Source organism: Anabrus simplex, chromosome 2 (genome assembly GCF_040414725.1).
Source record: "Anabrus simplex isolate iqAnaSimp1 chromosome 2, ASM4041472v1, whole genome shotgun sequence".
NCBI lineage: Eukaryota > Metazoa > Arthropoda > Insecta > Orthoptera > Tettigoniidae > Anabrus > Anabrus simplex.
The window spans coordinates 128,768,163-128,790,766 of NC_090266.1; the positions used below are offsets into that span (position 1 = coordinate 128,768,163).

The 22,604-nt window shown below is 37.2% G+C and overlaps 1 protein-coding gene across 1 annotated transcript in view; it reads right to left on the bottom strand.

Moving 5' to 3' along the window:
* Positions 1 to 22,604, bottom strand: part of LOC136863926 (cytoplasmic aconitate hydratase) — a 781,251-nt gene that overhangs the window by 116,371 nt on the left and 642,276 nt on the right. The window contains exon 14 of the mRNA XM_067140355.2: positions 4,884 to 5,020. Within this exon, the coding sequence (XP_066996456.1) occupies positions 4,884 to 5,020 (137 nt within the window). The remainder of the gene's footprint in view (positions 1 to 4,883; positions 5,021 to 22,604) is intronic.

Genomic DNA, 22,604 nt, shown 5'->3' on the forward strand with positions numbered 1-22,604 from the left:
TTTTATACATACAGTAATCATCATTTTAAATGATGAAATAAAATATATGTAGCTTCTAAACTAAGCAAAATTTATCAATGGCAAATGTATTATTTACATTCCATACTTCATTTTCCGTATTATCACAAATTTCCCATATCAAATCCTATTTACAATGAATCAATAACAATAAAAAGGTGGAAATTTATTGTTATTGATTCATGAAATTGATTAACAAATTATTGTTGTCAACCTGATAAGTCTAAAAAGAAACCAGCACACACCAGTAAGCACACATGGTTTGCCTACACTTTGTAGATACAAATCCAGAACCTCTGAATAACACCAACTACAATATAACACACTAAAACTGACCCAATAATATTTTTAAAAGTTTCCCGTAGTTTTTCACTCTTAGAAAAAATTATTGACAAGTATGTTTTGCAGTGTCCAGTTAGCATGCTCATCACTTTCATCTGAACTTGAACTGTCTCAGCACACACATCTGTCAGCGTTATTAATCATGAAAGAAGTAACTTCAGAACTACTAGCACTGTCGTGATACTCACTGCGAGCAGCATTCTTGTGTTTTAATCCGGATGTTGAAGGCTGATTTAGATCGAAACACGAGTCTAAATTACCGTCATCCTCAGAGAAATCTGATGTATAACAAGTAATCGTCAAAGTTCTTGTAGAGTTCTGACGGCAATTCGCTACTTGTTATATGGTTACGAGAAACGCTCATTATTTACGAAGGCAATGGCTGTATCATTTGAAACGGAAATCAGCACTCAAAATAATTATCCACTTAGAAAGGAGATACCGTAGATAAGCAAATAAACGATAAAACTGAGAAGAGTGCACTAGGTTACTTGCCACTGCATTAGATGTGCAGCACTCTACTTGTTGGTGTTTTTTTGTACTTTGACTCTCATATGCCATCAAACTTTAATCTAACAGTCCAAAACGATCTTCAAGACAATATGGCGTCATATTAGTCATGTAAATGCTTACAATATAGTGATTATTTTAATCCACCTAGGTTTTGTGTTGCTAGTTCATAATACTACAACACGAATTTACAGGGACATGTTTCGCTTTATTTACAAGCATCTTCAGCCTACATAATTGTCTCAAGGTTAAGACCTGTCATATTTGGATTGTTTTTACAAATTTTTTGCTTGAGTATAAATCCATGTTTAGTAATAATATGTAAAAAACATAGGAATTATGTACACATTAAAAGTATGACAATATGAATTACAATGTTGAATTGAAGTAACCCTTAATTCTAAAATACATTGACATCCAAAACATAGCAAGTACAATTTAAAAATTTGGTTAAAATTGTTTTCACAATTACAATGTTGACTTGGAGTAACCCTTAATTCTAAAATACATTGACGTCCAAAACATAGTAACTACAATTTGAAAATTTGGCTAAAATTGTTTTCACAATGCTGTGGTTGATTGAATCAACTGTAATATGGCTTTAAATTTGAGTCATAAATATAAACTGAAGATTAAAATATAGGAGCCATTTTTTTTTAAATCCATTGATTTCTGGAACACAGAAACTTCCGATATTGAGAATTTGGTTAATAATTGTGATCTCCAATGCAATTATTTAAAAACAACTATGATTTGACTCCATGTGTAATTTGAGTCGAAATGATATTCTAAAAATTAAAATCTTGGAACCGTTGGAGACCAGCTTCTAGAATTTTCGAGGCTTGCTGCAGTTTGGTGATTTGATCAGTGAAAGTATTAGAATAATTAGTTCTTGTTTATTGCGACTTGAACATCCATTGGTAGCAGATTGTATTAATGTAGTTGTAGTTAAAAGGGGGAGGGGGCTTCTATCCAAATCTTGAGTAGCTGTTTGTTTCTTTCGAAGTAATAGAATGAGTGAAGCATCTTGAACAAATGGAAATTGACTTGAATGAATACTGTTATGTGTTGTTGTGCTTGTAATGTGAGTTTGATGTTATATTTTTTCACTTACCCCTTTGACTGCTACTACAAAGTCTTGTGGTCTTTCTTATGTTACTGTGACTAATGTCTATTGTGGTTCTACTCCTTGTGTTGTACGTGTGGAGGGGCTGTTGTGAGGGGCAAGTAGGGGGTTGAGGGGGATAGATGTTAGGCGGGGCGTTTGCTATTGGCGTACCATGTGTTGGGGAGTTCTTACCTGTTGTCGAGGTGGGGGTAGGGGACGATCCTGCGGGCGGGACGTTAAGCTTTGGCATGTTATGTAGAGGGGGATTCGTTGTCGAAATAGTTTCTGTTGTGAGTGTTTTTAGATTAAATATCCTAAAGAATTTGCTTTTATCTGATTTGAAAGTTTGTAACAATGTTGGCAACTGTTCTATTAACGGGCTTTTTATTTCGGCCGCGTCGTTCAGATTTTTTTTCTTTATTAAAATATTGATCCAAATAAATATATATGTTTCAAACTCTGTCATTAGCTTTCCCTTTTCGATCCTTTTGATTATTGTAAGGTCTTTGTCTATTGAGGTATAATGATGGCCGGTTTCTTTCATATGATTACTCATTTATGATTACTCATTGCGGAGTATTTATTATGCTTTAAGGTGTTAAAGTGTTCCATGTACCTGGTTAGCAAGCTGCGGCCAGGTTGGCCAACATATGAAGATTTACACTGTGTGCATGTTAGTCTATATATTCCGGAACTTTGAAATTTGTTATTGTAGGGATTTACTGTGTTATGATTAAAAAATAAGTTTTTATTAGTGTTATGTGTTTTAAAGGCTACTTGCATATCCCGCTTTTTGAGTGGGTTTGCTATTTGGTGGACTGTTGGACTGGTGTAAGTAAAGGTTGCGTATTTTGATTTTTTGGTCTTTTCCGGTGCAAGATTTGTGGCTAATTTGAGCTTTACTTTGTTGATGATTTGATTCACCATCTCTGCTTTATATCCGCTGACAAGTGCTAGTTCTTTTATAAAATTTATTTCTTTCGTGAAATTCGCGGGTGATAAGGGTATTTTATGAGCTCTGTAGATCATACTGAAAAAGGTTGCTTGTTTATGGTATTTCGGGTGGAGTGAATCATTTCTTATTGTTATTGATGTGTGTGTCGGTTTTCTGTATATTTGATAATCAAATTTATAATTTAAGCGTTTTACAGTAATGTCCAGATAATTCAATGAGTTGTCATTCTCGTCTTCTTTGGTAAATTTTATGTATCTATCAATGCTATTTAAAAATTCTAGGATTTTTTCACTGTTATTTTTTCGGTTGTCTGTTATTACAAACGTATCATCAACAAATCTCAGCCAAAGACAGATTCCTTCTATATTTGGTTTAATTATTTTATGTTCTATGTTGTCCATATAAATATCTAGAAGCTGGTCACCAACGATTCCAAGATTTTAATTTTTAGAATATCATTTCGACTCAAATTACACATGGAGTCAAATCATAGTTGTTTTTAAATAATTGCATTGGAGATCACAATTATTAACCAAATTCTCAATATCAGAAGTTACTGTGTTCAAGAAACCAATGGATTTAAAAAAAAATGGCTCCTATATTTTAACCTTCAGTTTATATTTATGACTCAAATTTAAAGCCATATTACAGTTGATTCAATCAACCACAGCATTGTGAAAACAATTTTAGCCAAATTTTCAAATTGTACTTGCTATGTTTTGGACGTCAATGTATTTTAGAATTAAGGGTTACTTCAATTCAACATTGTAATTCATATAGTCATACTTTTAATGTGTACATAATTCCTATGTTTTTTACATATTATTACTAAACATGGATTTATACTCAAGCAAAAAATTTGTAAAAACAATCCAAATATGACAGGTCTTAACCTTGAGACAATTATGTAGGCTGAAGATGCTTGTAAATAAAGCGAAACATGTCCCTGTAAATTCGTGTTGGAGTATTATGAACTAGCAACACAAAACCAATTTCTATTGAATAGGTGGATTAAAATAATCACTATATTGTAAGCATTTATAGCAAATTTCAATACGGGTCTAATCATGAGATTAGTCACATGTAATATTAGTCATGTGTTAAAATATTTCAACTATAGATATCCTTTTATTCCAAAGACATAATACCGCCAGCTGGTCTTTTTAGCCAGTGTGACCATTGACGATATATTGTCAGTTGGTCTTTCTCGTAAGGATTGTCACTGATGATATATCGTCAGCTGGTCCTATAAGGATTAACAAATTTCTATGGTTCATTGGATTGTTTCTTCATAAAATGTGCATGAAAAAGAAATTGTTAAAAGAAATAACTAACTACATTTTAAAAGGTTGTAAAATAACATTTTGACTATAGTTCTAATACCCGGATTTAGAAAATGACAGTGCATTTACAAATTTCTTGTTTTATGAAAACTGAAGCTATTTCAGGGTTTTATTTGGAAAGTAATCAACTTGTATTCTACAGAATTTTTGTACTAATGTTATCAAACAATTCTTCTATTGAACAAATGCAGTTGAAATTACATTGGCAGTTCATAAATTCATATAAAACAGATTCCTAAATTTCAACCACATACCATTTATAATACACAGCACTGACAATAGAAAAAAGTTTTATAGTAATTCTTTCATATGAGGTTTGGCCAAACTGAACCCCCATTCCAAGAGTTCTGCTAACTGGGGCACAAGCCTATGTAAGGACAAAAAAAGCCAACAATACAGATAAACTCAATAAATAGACCACACCGTAACAACTTTTTAAAAAAAAAATTAAAAAAGACTAACAAGCTGTTAGAAAACACCTACATCCAGTTACCTCAGCTTTAGCCCCTGCTACAACTATGCTCTAAGAAAATATAGTTTACATATAATACATGAAAACAGGGCAAAAAGAATTTATATTTGTGTAAGTTCTATGAAATGATCTTACCCTCTGGCTGATAAGTATCTGGCTGCTGGACTGTTGCGAGCTATACTTCCAGCTGGTGATATGTGGTCTGTTGTTACAGAGTCACCCAGGTTCAGTAGAACTCTTGCATTTACAATGGGATTTATAGGAGGAAGTTCCTACAACATATATTTTAAATAATGAAGAACAGTTACAGGTGAGAAGGTAGTTCATTGTTTCTTTATAATATTTACGGCCTGGTTTCCTTGCTCTATAACATCTGACTTGAAACTAAAAGAGGAGTATAGGAAAAAAGAACATGAAAAGAAAAGAAATGCTATCAGACTCATCTTAGGTTTAAAATTATATCCAATATATAAAAGAAATGTAAAAAAAGGTTTGAGGATTATGTCATTTTTGCAGAGATCATTACCAAAAATTATCATTTCTAGAACATCATAAAGAATAAGTATGAATGAATGAATGCTCTTTTCTCCCAATCACAGATAACCACCAACTGGGGAGAGAGTACTTGTTTATTGTGATCATAACAACTACATGCAGTTAGTTTTTGTTAGTGTTACAAAATACCAAAGATATTTCAATTAACAAAGTGTTACAAGAAATAATAAAAATATACTTCACTAATACATATTCCATAAATATTACTTGGGCTTACTGTACATGGCGGCAGGTAGGAAATAAACATACAACTGGTAGCCTCTTAATTCTAAGACCAAGATTTATTAGTTACTAATTCTTACCCACTAAAAAGACACAAGTATGCATGTTAGCGATCCCTCTACTCTCTCTAATTCAATCACACCAGTTGTTCACTCAGTCACTTACAAACAGTCTCATTAGTTACACAGTATGCACAGTTCCCCTTCTGTCACTTATATTCTAATATGGTTCCACAATTGAATACTATAAATTAAAAAGGTTCCAAGTACCAAAATTGAAAATTTTACGTTTTTCAATTAAAGGGGTTGTATGTAACATCACAATACATGTTTCAAGGACCTGTAGCCAGAAAGTTGGAGGAAGCGGTTTATAACACCATTAAGATGGAGCTAGTTGTATCAACAGCAGCAAGTGTGATTTAAAAAAAAAATGTCTACTATGTTCCACTTTTCCTCACTAGATACAGCTGTATTCACTGTGATCAGATAACTTTGTAAATATTTCACTTGGTTATTAGTGGAATGTTAAAAAAAAAAAAAAAAAAGTGCCGAAAGACCCAGAACCTTTAATTATACTTAGCTGACAAAAATGTCCTTATGTTGTAAATATGGTGTAAACTGATTTCAACAGTTATTGTAAAGCTGCAGATAACTGTGTGAATACTGTAAATTTAAATATTTCTCAAGCTTCCTGGATTAAAATCATAAACCAAAATCATTTGAGTTGCTTGTAAGGAAGTCATTTAATGATGTTTCTAACTATCATTTGCAACATTACAAAAGCTAAAAGATGACGGCAAGATCAAACAACTACGGAGAAGTAGAAACTTGGGTGCATCAGAAGTGATATGAAAAGGGACTTGAGAAAAAAAGTACCTTACTTGCCAGAAGAATTCAAACAGTAAAATTAATCTCACAGTGAAGGTTTGGAGTTTTGTGTGTATTAAAATTCTGGTTGTGTCAAAATTACTATAATAATTCTGATAACGAAAGATGAGACATTGGTCAGTCATAAGATCATGGTGCACAAATTCATTCTTAGTTTTTAGTTTTCATTCATGTGTTTTGTACTGAAGTATTTCTTTCTTTGCAAATATAACTTGCTTAATATGTCTCTATGTATCTGCATTTTTGTAAAACTTTTGTGCTAATTTGTTTCGGCTTTTATCTGATTGTACATTTTGGCACTTAGGCCCTTTTTAAATTATAGTATTCAATTATACTCGCTGTACACTAACACAGTCACACAGTTCAGAGCTTGCACACAATGTAGTTTCACAATTCTGTGTGTGGTATACTCTTTATCACAACAGCTATCAGCACTTATCCATTGGTTGTACACTTACAACAGCCTCCATTCAATGACCCTTGCAGATCTTTCGTCAAACCCTCGCACGATGCAACAGACACACAACATTCACTTCACAGGAGCTGGACATGAGAGAGACTCAACTCCTCAATGACAGACAGAATGACACACTTAACTCCATGTACGGAATAATTGCTGCATGGCACCGACTGCACTGCACTGCTCAACTGATACTGTCCACTGACAGACCAACTGACTGAACACACTGACCTCCTCCAGTTTGCCTTAAACAGGGGGGCTGACTCCTCGAGATACTTCCTGAAAGATGAAATCTCTACAGTCCTCTCGATCTGGAATGATCTGGATTTATTTTCCTGGTCTTTCTTGTGTCGCCGGGAGGCCTCTGTAAGAGGACAAAGTGATGGCAGAGAAGGCCGGTTTATGCTACTGACTCAGTCCCGACTGGTTGCCTGCGCAGGCAAGCCAACACCCACATAGTGACGTTGACTGCTCAGGTAGGGCCCAACTAGCTCGCCTCTTCCTAGATTCTGACAAGTTCTAGCAAATAAAGTGGCGGACACCACCACAGAATCTTTAAAAGCTGGACAACCTTAGCCTTCTGAGGTATTTCCTGGACTTTAGAGTCAAGGATACCTCCTCATGTATATCTTTACTACATATTACCTACATGCATTTTCTCTGTTTTTGCCATCTTTAGATTTCTTTTCCATATTCCTACGATAATATAATTTTGCAGTTCTTTCTGGTTTCTTCCATTCTCCATTTAATAGTTTGGCAAGGGTGGGAAGTTCAGATATATTTTTGATTTTTGCCATCTCCTTATCTATATATTTCCTTTCTTATTTTTCTTGTTGCATTACAGTCTTTTAATAGATGTGTAACTTACAAAGGCTTATTGCATAAAATGCATTGATATTTTTTCTTTTATGGCTTTTTTCTTGTATACTTCCATCAAGCAATAAATTATCCTTCTCATTTCCCTTTGTGTTAACATTTGAGTCCTTATTGCCCTATTTTCGCTAATTTTACAAAAATCCTGCTAGTGGTCTCTCTCTCTTTTTTTGCTATTTGTTTTACGTCGCACCAACACAGATAGTTCTTATGGCGATGATGGGATAGGAAAGGCCTAGGAAGTGGAAGGAAGCAGCCGTGGCCTTAATTGAGGTACAGCCCCAGCATTTGCCTGGTGTGAAAATGGGAAACCACAGAAAACCATCTTCAGGGCTGTCGACAGTGGGGCACGAACCCACTATCTCCCGATTACAGTGTTCTCTTGTTATTCACTTTCTGCCCTCATTGTTTGTCTTTCTATGACTTTCACTGTTTGGAGATTCTTACATAATCTCCTGTTATCCTTTGATAAATTTATTTCCCAACAGAACCCCATTCCTATGTCGTCCAGTAGCTTCTTCACCCCCATCCACTCAGTACTCCTCATTTTGATGTTTCATTTGGTGCAGATAACGCTATGCCTAGAATTTTTCCTTCTGCCTCAGTTTTCCATCTTAACCAATACTTAACTATTAGTTTCACAATATCTGCCTGTATACTTATACCTTCACATGGCATTCTTACTCCACTTTTTGCAGTACGGCTTGGCAATCCCATAATTCTTTTACCCAAATTACTTAAGACTGTATCTAATGCTACAATTCCATCACCTACTCTCCAAATTTATGCTCCATGCAATAACTTTGCTTTAACTACTGAATTAAATACATTTTTATGAACTTCGTATTTGGCAGCTTTCTATCCAATATTTTTATACACTTACTCCCTTCGGTTATGCTCCCTTTATCTGTTCTGCCCATCTGCCATTGCTGTTTATAATCATCCCTATATATTCAATTTTTTAACAACTTCCAGCCTTGTTTACCCATTCACCACTGTTCACTCTTTGAAAGTTTGTCACTCCTTTCACAAACCATAACTCTGGTTTTCTGTAGATTCCAATCTTCACAATAATTGTCTACCATTCAATACGTTTTTGTATCTTGACAGTTGTTAATGCGAGTAGAAGGATGTGTCATCAATAAAGATCAGGCCTGGAGGAGCTCCTTAACCAAAGCATTTTGATTGGAAGGTATCATTAATAAACAATAAAAATAAAATTGGTGATCATTTACAACCCTATCAGAGACCCATTTTTTGAAAATCTCTCTCCCACTACTATACCATCTTCCACTTTGATAAAACATTTCAATTCTGAATATGTATTTTCAATTGCACATAATTGCTCACATAATTTTCCCTGATATCCTCATCTGGCTAAACTTATAGACAACAGCCCATCAACTCACCAAATCAAGAGCTTTCTCTAAATTGATTGCTGCAGTGTACAACTTCCCTCTTTAATTCTTCATGTATTTATCCATTATTGTTTTTACTACTATTACATTCTTATTTGTTCATGTTCCCTTTCTGAATCCTGGCTGTAGTCTCAACATTATCGAGCACCCTCTCTGCGCAACTCATTATTGGTTTCGCCAATATCCCCGTATATATCTTGCTTAGTGAATCTAACAATATTACCCCTATATAGTTATTTGGATTTGATCTTTCACCATATTTCTTATGTATAAGGCAGATTACTTCTTGCCACATGTTTGGAACCTCACTCCAGTGAAAATCTTGCTGAATATTTTAACTATGCTTTTCAACGATAAAGGTATTCTCACCTACTTCCTTCCCAAATTCATTTGTAGATATCTCAAATTGCTCCAGATTTTCCCTTCCACCCTTTCTCTAATAATCCTTTTACTTCATTAACTGAAATTTACTCATCTATATTAAGCCGAGTGCATTCCAGTCCCTCAGGTTTTTTTTGTTTTTTTTTTCTTTTTTTTACAAGTATCTTCACCACTTAACAGTTTTTTGAAGGGTTTGATCCATTTTCCACAATTTATATTTACCTGTGTTATAATTTTTTTTTCTCTACAAATTTCATTTATTCCATACCACAGTTTCTTCATGTCTCTTTGTTTTTGCAATCTCTATTGAGGTTATCAGCTTGTTTCTTCTGCCACAAGTCTTTATGATTACCAATAATTCTCTATACTCTTCTTTTACTATAGAATGCAATAATAATGTTATTTGTTTTTACGTCCCGCTAACTACTTGTACGGTTTACGTAGATGCTGAGGTGCCAGAATTTAATCTCACAGGAGTTCTTTTACATGCCAGTAAACCTACCGACATGAGGCTGACATTTTTAAGCACTTTCAAATACTACCAGACTGAACTGGGATCGAACCAGTCAAGTTGGGGCCAATACAGAATGCAATTCTTGTTTCAAGCCCTTCTAACTTCCTATTTTCTTTTTAATGCTCTCGTTACTTCCATCCTTTTTTCTTTTTCTTTCTGCATTCTTCATTGTACCACCCACTATTTCTTGGTAGCCTTATCCCTTGCACACACATCCACTATCCTGTTATCAATAGATATGCATTGGAACTGTTCATTCCCAACCTCACTCAAAAATCCCTCTCCATGTGCTTTATTGCCTCATCAAATTGGTTGTTTTCAATCACTACTCTTATTCCTATCTTAATTTTGAAAGTTCTCCTTTCAAAACATTCCTTGAAGTCTATGATAAGGTCTTTTCGCCATCAATATTTGGGCACTAATCTCACATATATATATTATTGTGATAAGCCACACTATTTTACTCCTCACTTGTCAGATTTATTGGTACCGGGCAAGTTGGCCATGCGGTTAGGGGAACATAGCTGTGAGCTTGCATCCAGGAGATAGTGGGTTCGAACCCAACTGTCAGCAGCTCTGAAGAGGGTTTTCTGTGGTTTCCCATTTTCACACCAGACAAATGCTGGAGGTTGTACCTTAATGAAGTCCATGGCTACTTCCTCCAATTCCTATCCCATTGTCGCCTTAAGACCTATCTGTGTCGGTGCTACATAAAGTACAAAATAAGAAGGAAAAAAAAAAAAGATTTTTTGGTAGGGGTAAATAATGAGATCCTCACCATCCTTCAGCTGTTATTCACTTGATTAGTGATAATGCCTCTCTTAATCATCAACCAGGTGGGCAAAATACTGGCCTGGAAAATATTTATAAGACTGATGCGGAATTGACCCGTGATGCTTCTGATTAACTAATAATTTCATTGTCCACATTGCCTCCCTGTGCTTCACCCTTTTTGGACCAGAAGTCCTTTAAACTTTAACTATTATCTCAGGCTGCTATTTTCTTTCTTCTGTCCTCTGCTCCTCCACTGGACCCTAGAATTGGGTTCAGCCAACAGTCAGCTGCACGGACATCCACCACTTCTGGAAGTTCAATTATTTTTTTTACAATTTGCTTTACGCCGCACCGACACAGATAGGACTAATTAAATTTGAGATAGGCTTTACAGCGACGGGTGGGATAGAAAAGGGCTAGGAGTGGGAAGGAAGCGACCATAGCCTTCTTTATGGTACAACCCCAGCATTTTCCTGGTGTGAAAATGGGAAACCACAAAAAAAAGAAAAATAGAAAAAACATCTTCAAGGCTGCCGACAGTGGGGTTTGAACCCACTACCTCCCAAATTCAAGCTGATAGCTATGTGACCCAAACCACATAGCCAATTGCTCGGTTTCTGCAAGTTCAGCGGCCTGCCCTCTTCCATCTGCACATTGGTAACAAATTTCCTCTTACCTCTCACATAGCCATAATACCAGAATTAATTTCCAAAGTAGAAACATAGGATTATCTTTTCCATAATTGTCTATGTCTCTTTTCACCCATATATTTTACCCTTTTAAATACTTTGTATTCAATATAACTTTATTTGCTATTAGAGCAGAGACCAACTAAACTTTAATCGGTCTCTTTCCCCCTTGCCCTCCCCAGTCAGTGTGCATCATCAGTGTCCGTTTCACAGCAGTTTATCTTCATATGGTGATTTATAATCTCCAACACATTTCTCACTAAATCATTTAAATATTCATTTTTCATTTTTCGCTATACCGTAGATGAAAACATTTTTTCTCCTTTGCTTCCTAGCCGATCATTTTCTCTTGGCATTTGAACTGTCTCAACTCTTCCTCTAATGCGTTCACTTTAGCCTGTAGTAATTCTACTTCACCAGGAATCTCCACAACCTTTCCTGTTATCATTCTTATTTTACACACTTTTTTAATCTCCCTCATTTCACTGTACTGCTCACAGTGAAACTCTCTTGTTTGTTCAGCCTGACAAGCATTGATCCTTGATCTTTTCCATTTCTTCCCAGCCAATTGCTCCCACTGGTCCAGGATTTATTTCTACACCTCCTATCACAAGTATTAATGCCACTGCTGCTGCTGCTGCTGCTGCTACTGCCATCAGTTATCTGCAGCTCAAATGGTTGCAGGTGACTTCTTACTTGCCGCATGCACATGCTCCACTCGCCCATGCCATCGACCTCTGGCTGCCCAATACTGTTGAACAACAATTCCCATCTTCCTCACTCAGAAGAGAATACAACCTCTCGCTGCACTAGCTTGAATACAACTGGTGATCATAAAGCGTAGAAAATAAAACAAAACTGTTTTCTTAAAAATGGAATATAATGGTAAGAAGTTTATAACCAAGCGATATTGCCAACTGCTTTACTGACTACTTTAAATCAGAATATTCAGATGCTATTCCAAACAACAACATATAACACTAATCGTTCTAAATATATTAATTTTCAAAACTGCTTTTGACACTCCTGAAGTTACAGGGGCCACCAAAATTCGAAAGGTAAAAAAAGTCAGCACGACCTAATGAACTGCTACTGGTGTATAGTTACAATTATAACAGAATTATTAGTTCTGTTTCCAGCTTTTAATATTGGCATTACTTCCATATGTTTCCATTAGTTGGGAAATGTTCTGGTCCTAAGCATTATACTATATTTTACTGTATGTGATTTGTTACAGATACTCTCTGCATGCTTTAAAGAGGTTAGGGGGACAATTCGCATCCACATTTGAGACAGGAGTAGTATCGCATCATATACGAGGGCCATCCGGGAAGTAGTACCCGTTAGCGCCGCATGAAGCGCTGACGTCTCCGGTAGCCGCTGGGCAAGGTCAGACTGCGTCAGTGGCTTGTCTGCCTGCTCTGTGCGAGGTTGCGTGACACTAGCATTGCCTGTGTTGTGTCTGTGATCGTTTAAAATGTTTAAACAAATTGAGAACCCCGCCAGTTGTGAAGTGAGGGCCGTGATTAAATTTCTTAATGCACGAAATGTTCGACCTTGTGATATTCATCGCCAATTAACGGAGGTGTATGGAGACAATGTGATGGACGAGTCGTCTGTTCGGCGCTGGTGTAGCAACTTCAACCTGGGGAGGGTGAATACACACGACAAGGAGCATTCAGGGAGACTATCTGTCATTACAGACCAACTGCTGAGCGCAGTAGACGAATGCGTGAGGAACGATCGGCACGTCACAATTGATGAACTCTGTGAACATTTTCCTAATGTGTCTCGAACAATTGATCATGAAATTGTCAAAAACCATCTGCATTATTCAAAAATATGTGCAAGGTGGGTCCCTCGCATGCTTACAGAGGAGCACAAAACCAAGCGAATGGCTGAAGCACTGACGTTTCTGGGATGTTATTCCAATGAAGGAGACTCCTTCCTGACTCGCATCATTACTGGGGAAAAAACATGGGTTTATTATGCATCATCTGAGAGTAAACGACAGTCAATGGAGTTACATCATGCTCATTCACCAACAAAACAAAAAAAATTCAAGACAGTTCTGTCCACCAGGAAACTCATGGCAACCGTTTTCTGGGATCGCCGAGGTATACTGCTCATTGATTTTATGGCCCGTGGAGACACAACTAATGCTAATGCGTATTGTGAAACATTAAGGAAATTACGGCGGGCAATACAAAATCGACAGGGGAGGTGTATTATCTACAGGTGTCATTCTCCTTCATGACAATGCCAGGCCTCATGCAGCTGTGGTAACACAACATCTTTTGCAGCAATTCAAGTGGGAAACCTTCGACCATCCCCCGTATAGCCTGGACTTGGCGCCTTCGGATTTTCATCTCTTTACGAAGCTTAAAGACTTTCTGGCAGGAAAAAGATTTGACAGCGATGAAGAACTTAAATGAGCCATGACTACGTATCTCAATACACTGGCGGTGGAGGACTATGACGCTGGAATACAAAAACTCTTCTCACGTTATGACAAATGCCTAAATTTACTTGGAGATTATGTGGAGAAGTAGTGTAAAGTATGCTCTTTCCAATAAAAATGTGCATATTTGTTAATATTTACTCCTGTGTCTTTATTGCGCAAATGGGTACCACTTTCCGGATGGCCTTCGTAACTTCACTGACTGTTGATTATGAAAATCCCCAACAAATATTTGGATATTCAAAGAACCTTTCGAGAAGAATTGACTTCTATCGTATTTGCACAGAACCAAGTTCTGTTAGGTAAGTTTAGAAAGAGAAGTGGCTGAAGGAAAATGTGGGTCCAATAGCATCAGGAAGAAAGATATCCATAAGGTATACCTAGACATGATCAATGATAAATTCCAAAGAATACACATTAAAGACAACCACAAAAGTGAATGGCAATGATACAAGAAAGAACAAACAGAAATTTAAAAGTATGTCTCAGGACAGCTACAGGTAAAGATGATCTAAAACTCCACATCCTCCTAAAAGGATTATGTTAAAGTAGAATGAATGAATGAATGAATGAATGAATGAATGAATGAATGAATGAATGTGTTTTAAATTTATTTTTACATGCTGCTTCTTGAGTGTAACTATCACCAGCTTATCACCAAGGATGGTGGTTTAAATCTCATTCAATGCAGGCAAGGCTTTTGAAATGGTTAGTCATGTGTGGTTCAAATTCTATGTATGATCTTGTAGTTAATGGTTTAAATACTGAGTCATATCATAGGTCCATTTAATTTGAGATGATTTATGTATGTTTTTCTCTCCTTTTGCAATGTGTTTAATGTGACACCACTGACATGTTTTCAGTGATGCAGTGAAAGGAAAGGTCCAGGGTATTTATTATGTACCATGCCTTCTCGTATGAGTTAAAACAAGGTTGTTACTTTCATTGATCTGTCACAGTGCCATCCTTGGATTTGACAATATGAAGGCAGTTGAGGTATGATCAATGTTATCAACACCAGTCCTGGTGATGAATGGCAAGTGTTATACTCAATAGGGTGGGTTAGCATATGCATTTCACTCTGCTTGGCAGACTGATAAGTAACAGCACCTTCCGAGTCATTCAGAAAAGCAATGGGAAACTACCTTCTACTCCATTTACTTATCAAGCCTCTTGAAGGACATATGGACTTTCATTGACAGCTAACGGTGGAACTGTTTGGGGTCTATAACCGAACCTTTGGGCATATGCATGGAAGAAGTCCTATTTTCAAAAAAATCATTGACCTGAAGCAAAGAGGGAATGGTTGACAGAAATTTCAGAGAAATGATGGGAGCGCTAGACATGGATTAGTGAATTGTACCAAATGCATTTAAAACAATATGTTGGTAAAGGTATTAAATTAATGGTGTAGGGCCTCCGAAGAGGCCTGCTGAAGATTTTTTGAGTTGACGCTGTATAGGTGACCTGCGCGTCTGAGGATGGGGCCCTGCCTATGATGCATTCTAATGCTAAAGACACACCCAGCCCACGAGCAATCAGAATTAACCCATGAAGGTTAAAGTCCCCGGCCCGGCTGGGAATCGAACCCGGGACCCTCTGGACCAAAGGCCAGAACGCTAACCATTTAGCCATGGAGCTGGGCGGTAAAGGTATGCATAATAGTGAATGCATCCCTTCGCCACTGGATTGGCGCCAAAAAGGGTATCCGGTCGTAAAACTGGGCCAAGTCTATATCAAGTGCCAATCCCCAAAAAGGTAGACAGGAAGAAGATTTCGGCAACTGGCCTAAATGCAGATTAGTGGTGATTGATTGATTGATTGATGAGGACAAGTCTTCTACATTTAATATTTCCAAGTGAATCATTAATAGCTCATCCTTTTTATCTCTTGTTAGAAATACTTCACTTAAGATGTTATAATGTGTCCTATTCTTGTATATGAATAGTAACACAGTAAAGGTACTGTACTAATATGTATTTACAATGTTATAAATTACATGGAACTAGTTTCGACCCACCTAGGGGTCATCATCAGCCATATTAAAGCATACATAAGTTTTTGTCGAATCCTAAAACATGTTATTTTTAACTGTAATAATCGTATGGATTTATAATTTATAAAGTGAAGTTTGGTAATGAGATGAAAAATGTTAGTATGGTACAGGTGAGTAGTAAATAATAATATATATATACAAACAAGTTTGGAACAAAGTACAAGTGGGGTGCTTAGAGTTGTAAAAATATAACCTCGTGGATGTCAGTAGTCCTCGTACTAAAGAATCAATGTAAAATAACACATATAAACATATATACAAGTATGTACAAAGTCTGAAGAGTGATACTCTTTTAATGTCGAGTCGGCTTGACACTGATCACTTAAGCGGAGAAGTTAGGCATTTGGTGTATTAAAGCTATGTTGATCGGTTGCGTTGTTGATTGTTGGACGTGAAGTTATTTTTGAATTTCTGGTTGAGAAGAAGGTGGAAACTGCGCGTGGATATATTGATTCTCAGTTCTTAGCGGAAACCAAATTGGACCTGTTTAAATGGAGAAAGTCAGTAAAAACAAAAAATGGAGATAGGAAAAGGTTAACATAAAGTGAAAGGACGCTTACCTCGCGCTGCGGTGTGTGTAGTATAGCTGATGGTGTGCGATTGGTGGCGGGGAGAGAAGTGTGGGCAGAGAGGAGGGCAGGCGCGTGCGGGTTAGGAGGGGGTTAGGAAGAGTGGGGGTGGCTTGGGGTGAGGTGGGGGTGGGGAGCTTTTAAGGCGGGGCTGAAGGGTGCGGGAGAAAGGGTAATTGTCTCGGAAAAGTACCTTTGATTAGACTTAGGATTGAGTTTTGGTTGGCTGCATTATTGTTTCTGAGGAAAGTGATGAATAGATCGAAGAGTATGTTGGGTTTCTCTGAGATTTCATTGAGATTGTGACTGGCGTTGAAGTATTGGTCTAGGTGTATGTAGTAATTTTCCATTATGTTGAGTAAAGGGCCCTTGTTTGCTAATTCGAGGATGTCCATGTCCAGTTCGATATTGGTGAAATTATGGTTATAATCATGCATGTGTTGGCCGATGGCTGAAAACCTGCTGTATTTTATTGCATTAGTGTGTTCGTGGTATCTGGTATTGACGTTTCTACCGGTTTGTCTGAAGTAGGATTTTTCACAGGTGTTGCATTTGATCATGTAAACTCCTGATTTTAAAAAACTGCTGGTCTTGTTGATGTGTGAAGTATTGTGTAAGACGTTCATGTTCTTATGGTTGGTTTTGAAGGCTATTTTAACGCCTTGTTTCTTGAAGATATTGGTTAACTTGTAGATATCATTGTTGAACGTGAAGGTGGAAAATGTTAGAGGTTTAGTCACTTCTTTTTTGAGGGTAGTTTTAGGGCGATGTTTGTGTTTATTGATTATCCTTTCTATAAAATGATTGCTGAAGCCGTTGTATTTTGCAATTCCGCGAATTGTGTTAAGTTCGTTCTTTAGATCTTTCTTGGACATAGGTATGCTGAAGGCTCGGTGAACTAGGTTGTTGTATGTGGCTCGTTTGTGGGACTGGGGGTGCACTGAATCTTGGCGAATGGTGGAGGCTGTTTGAGTAGGTTTTCTGAATATTTTATAACTGAAAGAATCTGAGTTTCTAGTGATAGTTAAATCTAGGAAGTTGATTTTTTGATTTGATTCGGATTCTAGTGTGAATTTGATATGAGAATCAATAGTGTTGAGTTTTAAGAGAGTGGTGGAGGCATTAATTAATTGCTCATTCATGATTACGAAGACATCATCAACATATCTGGCCCAAAAGAGAATGTTTCCAAATTCATTGTCAATTTTGGTGTGTTCGAGGAAGTCCAGGTATATTTCTGCCAAGATGCCTGAGGCCGGTGACCCCATTGCCAAACCATCTTGTTGATATATAACATTGTCGAAAGTGAAGAAGTTGTTGTTGATGATTATTTTTAATACTGTGATAAAGTCTTGTGTCTCTAGTTTGCTTAAGTGGCTGTTTTTGTTTAAATTGTTTTCAATTATTGGAATTAATTTTGATACTTGTATGCTTGGGTACATGTTCACAATATCGAAAGAGTGGATGGAGTGATCTGGTTGCAAATTGAAATTGTTAAGTTTTTCTACTAGCTCTGATGTGTTTTTAATGGACTTTTTGGATAAAAATTGATAATTTTTTCTTAAGAAACGTTGGATGAATTGTGATAATTTGTATAAGGGGCTTGGTCTATAGTTGATAATTGGGCGGATGGGAACTCCAGCTTTGTATATCTTGGGGAGAGCTTTAGCAGTGGGGAGTCCTGGGTTCATATGTACGAGTTTGGATTTTTCCTGTTCAGTAAATAAAAATGAAGTGTTTTTAAGAGTTTGTTTAAGTAGTCTTTGAATTTTTTTTGGGGTGGGGTCTTTTTTGATTATGGAAAATGAGCTGTCTGTGAAAAAGTTTTTTGTTTTTTCAATATATGCTTTTTTATCCATGATAACTGTTGCATTGCCTTTGTCAGCTTGGGTTACGATGAGTTTGTTGTCTTTAATCTTCTTTTTGAGGGCGTATATGCTCTTTCGTTCAGCTATTTTTTCTCTATTATTGAGCTTATTTGCGGGGTTGGTTAGGTTGGAGAGGATATTGTTCAGTTTCCTTTCAACATCGGTTCTAACCTCATTTTGCGTATCTTCCGGCATTTTGCTAATGGCTAGCTCCGATTCTGTGATCATAGTAGCGGCTATGTTGAGGCTGTTCAAATTGGGCCAGTTGTGTTTCGGTCCTTTGGATAAAGTTGAGTGTTCAATATCACTTAAGGGCATGTTTGATAGATTTACGACCGCTGGATGAAGCTGCGAACAATCGAACGTGTTTCTGTTGGAGTTTCTAGTTTGAATGTTACGTAGTTGGGAGTTTTTTAGCCTGTTGAGTTTATTCTCCAAGTTTGACTGTATTCTGGCTAGTTCGTGGAATAATTTGTTCTCTACTTGTTGGTAGAAAAGTGTCCATTGTGCGTTTGAAAGTAGTTTAGTCGCTGCGAGGTGAGCGTCATATAATTTCCGATTCAAAAAAGATTTCTTTCTGTGCAAGAATTTAATTTCGTCTCTTAACCATATTTTGTTGGTTTTGTTTTGAGTTTTGATGGTTTGAGGTGAAATCCGATGTTTCTTTTTATTGCTTCTTAGAAAATTAGGTGTCAAGTGATATACATTGTTTTAGGAAGTCGACGTCTTTGCGTAGTTTGGCTATCTTTAATTTTAGGCCTAGGTATTGAAAGGCTTTCTGTTTTGCCTGGTAGGCTACATCATCAAGGGTTATGAATTTCATGTTGTAGGTCCGTACTGAACTGAGAATAACATATGAATAGTAACACAGTAAAGGTTTCCACCTATTCGGTACTAATATGTATTTACAATGTTATAAATTACATGGAACTAGTTTCGACCCACCTAGGGGTCATCATCAGCCATATTAAAGCATACATACGTTTTTGTCGAATCCTAAAACATGTTATTTTTAACTGTAATAATCATATGGATTTATAATTTATAAAGTGAAGTTTGGTAATGAGATGAGAAATGTTAGTATGGTACAGGTGAGTAGTAAATAATAATATATATACAAACAAGTTTGGAACAAAGTACAAGTGGGGTGCTTAGAGTTGTAAAAATATAACCTCGTGGATGTCAGTAGTCCTCGTACTAAAGAATCAATGTAAAATAACACATATAAATATATATACAAGTATGTACAAAGCCTGGAGAGGGGAGAGAAGTGTGGGCAGAGAGGAGGGCAGGCGCGTGCAGGTTAGGAGGGGGTTAGGAAGAGTGGGGATGGCTTGGGGTGAGGTGGGGGTGGGGAGCTTTTAAGGCGGGGCTGAAGGGTGCGGGAGAAAGGGTAATTGTATCGGAAAAGTACCTTTGATTAGACTTAGGATTGAGTTTTGGTTGGCTGCATTATTGTTTCTGAGGAAAGTGATGAATAGATCGAAGATCCCTCCCCGCCACCTATCGCACACCATCAGCTATACTACACACACCGCAGCGCGAGGTAAGCGTCCTTTCACTTTATGTTAACCTTTTCCTATCTCCATTTTTTGTTTTTACCGACTTTCTCCATTTAAACAGGTCCAATTTGGTTTCCGCTAAGAACTGAGAATCAATATATCCACGCGCAGTTTCCACCTTCTTCTCAACCAGAAATTCAAAAATAACTTCACGTCCAACAATCAACAACGCAGCCAATCAACACAGCTTTAATACACCAAATGCCTAATTTCTCCGCTTAAGTGATCAGTGTCAACCCGACTCGACATTAAAAGAGTATCACTCTTCACTCTCCAGACTTTGTACATACTTGTATATATGTTTGTGTGTGTTATTTTACATTGATTCTTTAGTATGAGGACTACTGACATCCACGAGGTTATATTTTTACAACTCTAAGCACCCCACTTGTACTTTGTTTCAAACTTGTTTGTGTATATATGATTATTTACTACTCACCTGTACCATACTAACATTTTTCATCTCATTACCAAACTTCACTTTAAAAATTATAAATCCATACGATTATTACAGTTAAAAATAACATGTTTTAGGATTCGACAAAAACTTATGTATGCTTTAATATGGCTGATGATGACCCCTAGGTGGGTCGAAACTAGTTCCATGTAATTTATAACATTGTAAATACATATTAGTACTGAATAGGTGGAAAGCTTTACTGTGTTACTATTCATATGTTATTCTCAGTTCAGTACGGACCTACAACATGAAATTCATAACCTATTCTTGTGTCATTACAAATCCAGATCTCTCTGATAATTCATGTCAATAATAATAATAATAATAATAATAATAATAATAATAATAATAATAATAATAATAATAATCCCATGTGGGGATTTACCCGTTACCTCCATCGGGCGCGTCCCATTGGAATTGGGGAAGCTCGCTGGCTCTGTCACCAGCAGAGTCAGAGGGTAGTAGGGAAATATATAAAAAAAAAACTGGTCCCTTGCCAGGGTTACGGCAAAGACTGGTAAATGACCAGAAGCCAGAAAACATCTTGAGCATACCTCTAGGGCTAACAACCCTAGTTGTAAAAGGATGGGTACCCGTCCAAAGCAAAGTCTTGTAAAAGGATGGGTACCCGTCCAAAGCAAAGTCAAGTCAAAAAGCATGATGGCACAACATTTCAAGAAACATATCCCAGGGGGTAAATCTTCGGATAAATCCCTCGTCATGAACGCCACGGCGCACGAGTCTCGTTCGGATTCTGGAGGAGACTCGACATCATGCAAGAGACGAGTCGGAGCGCCTCGGTGTACCCCGAAGAGTCAAAAACTCAGGCCAAAATCTAAAACCTTTCTAGCAACTTTCAACATAAATTCACTTACACAAACTGGCAAGCTGAAAACCCTCACCAAAGCTCTTCACGAAAATCAGATATCCATAATGGCCCTACAGGAAACAAGGTACCCAGATGAAGAGATTTTTGAATCCGAAGGCTACAGATTTTTCAAGAGCAAAGCACAAAGAGGAATCCTCAATGGAGCTGTGATGCTTGGAACCGTGTTTGCTGTTAGAACCAAGATCCTTAAATCGGTTGCAAATTTCGAACCTGTGAATGACAGATTGTCTCTACTCACAATTAAATGCGCGAATAAAACCTACGCCTTAGTTAACGCACATGCTCCTACAAACGATAAGAACAAGTCTGATCCAGACGAAGATAATTTCTGGGACGTACTGGATGAAAAATTAAACAAAATCCCCAAACACAATGTCAAGCTTCTTTTGGGCGACTTCAATGCCCAACTAAATCGTGAAAGGAAGTACAAGAAAGTTATAGGAAATTACCCTGCTCACAAAAGAACCAATACCAAACGCAAAAGACTGGTGACCATTTGCGAAAATCGCAACTGCAGGTCATGTCGACCCACTTTCGCTATCTACCCAGAAAGCAAATGACTTGGCGTTCTCCCGTCCAAGCTCTCGGAGAGTTCCAAATTGATCATATTGCAATCTCCAGGAGAAACAGCCCTGAGATTATGAATGTCAAGGTAAAGAAAGGCATCAATGTGGCCTCAGATCATTATATGTCTCTTATCAAATTCAAACCAATTCCCGCAAACACAAGGAAGACAACCAAACAGATCACATGCTTCGACAATGACAAACTTCGGCAAAGGGTCGAGGAGTTCCAGGAGAAGGCTAGATCAAATGACTGTGACTTTAACAACGCCAAAAGTCTCCTTGTTGAGGACGCCAAAGACGTTGCAGAAATGAAGAGAAGCAAAAAGCATCCCTGGTGGAATAGTACCTGCGAATCGGTCCTCCAAGAAAGACTCAATGCGTGGAAACAGTACTACTCTACGAAATCAGAAAATGATTGGGAAACCTACAAATTCCAACGTGCCCAAGCAGCTAGGGTGTACAGAACTGAGAAACGTAAATACGAAAAGTCTCTCATCGAAAAGATAGAACAAAACTTTAGAAAGAATGAAAGCAGAGAGTACTACAGAGCCTTCAAACGCAAACTCACTGGCTATAAACCACCATCTCTATGCTTTGAGCGAAAGGACGGCACTCTGGCGACGTCAAATGAAGAAAATTGCAGCATTCTGGC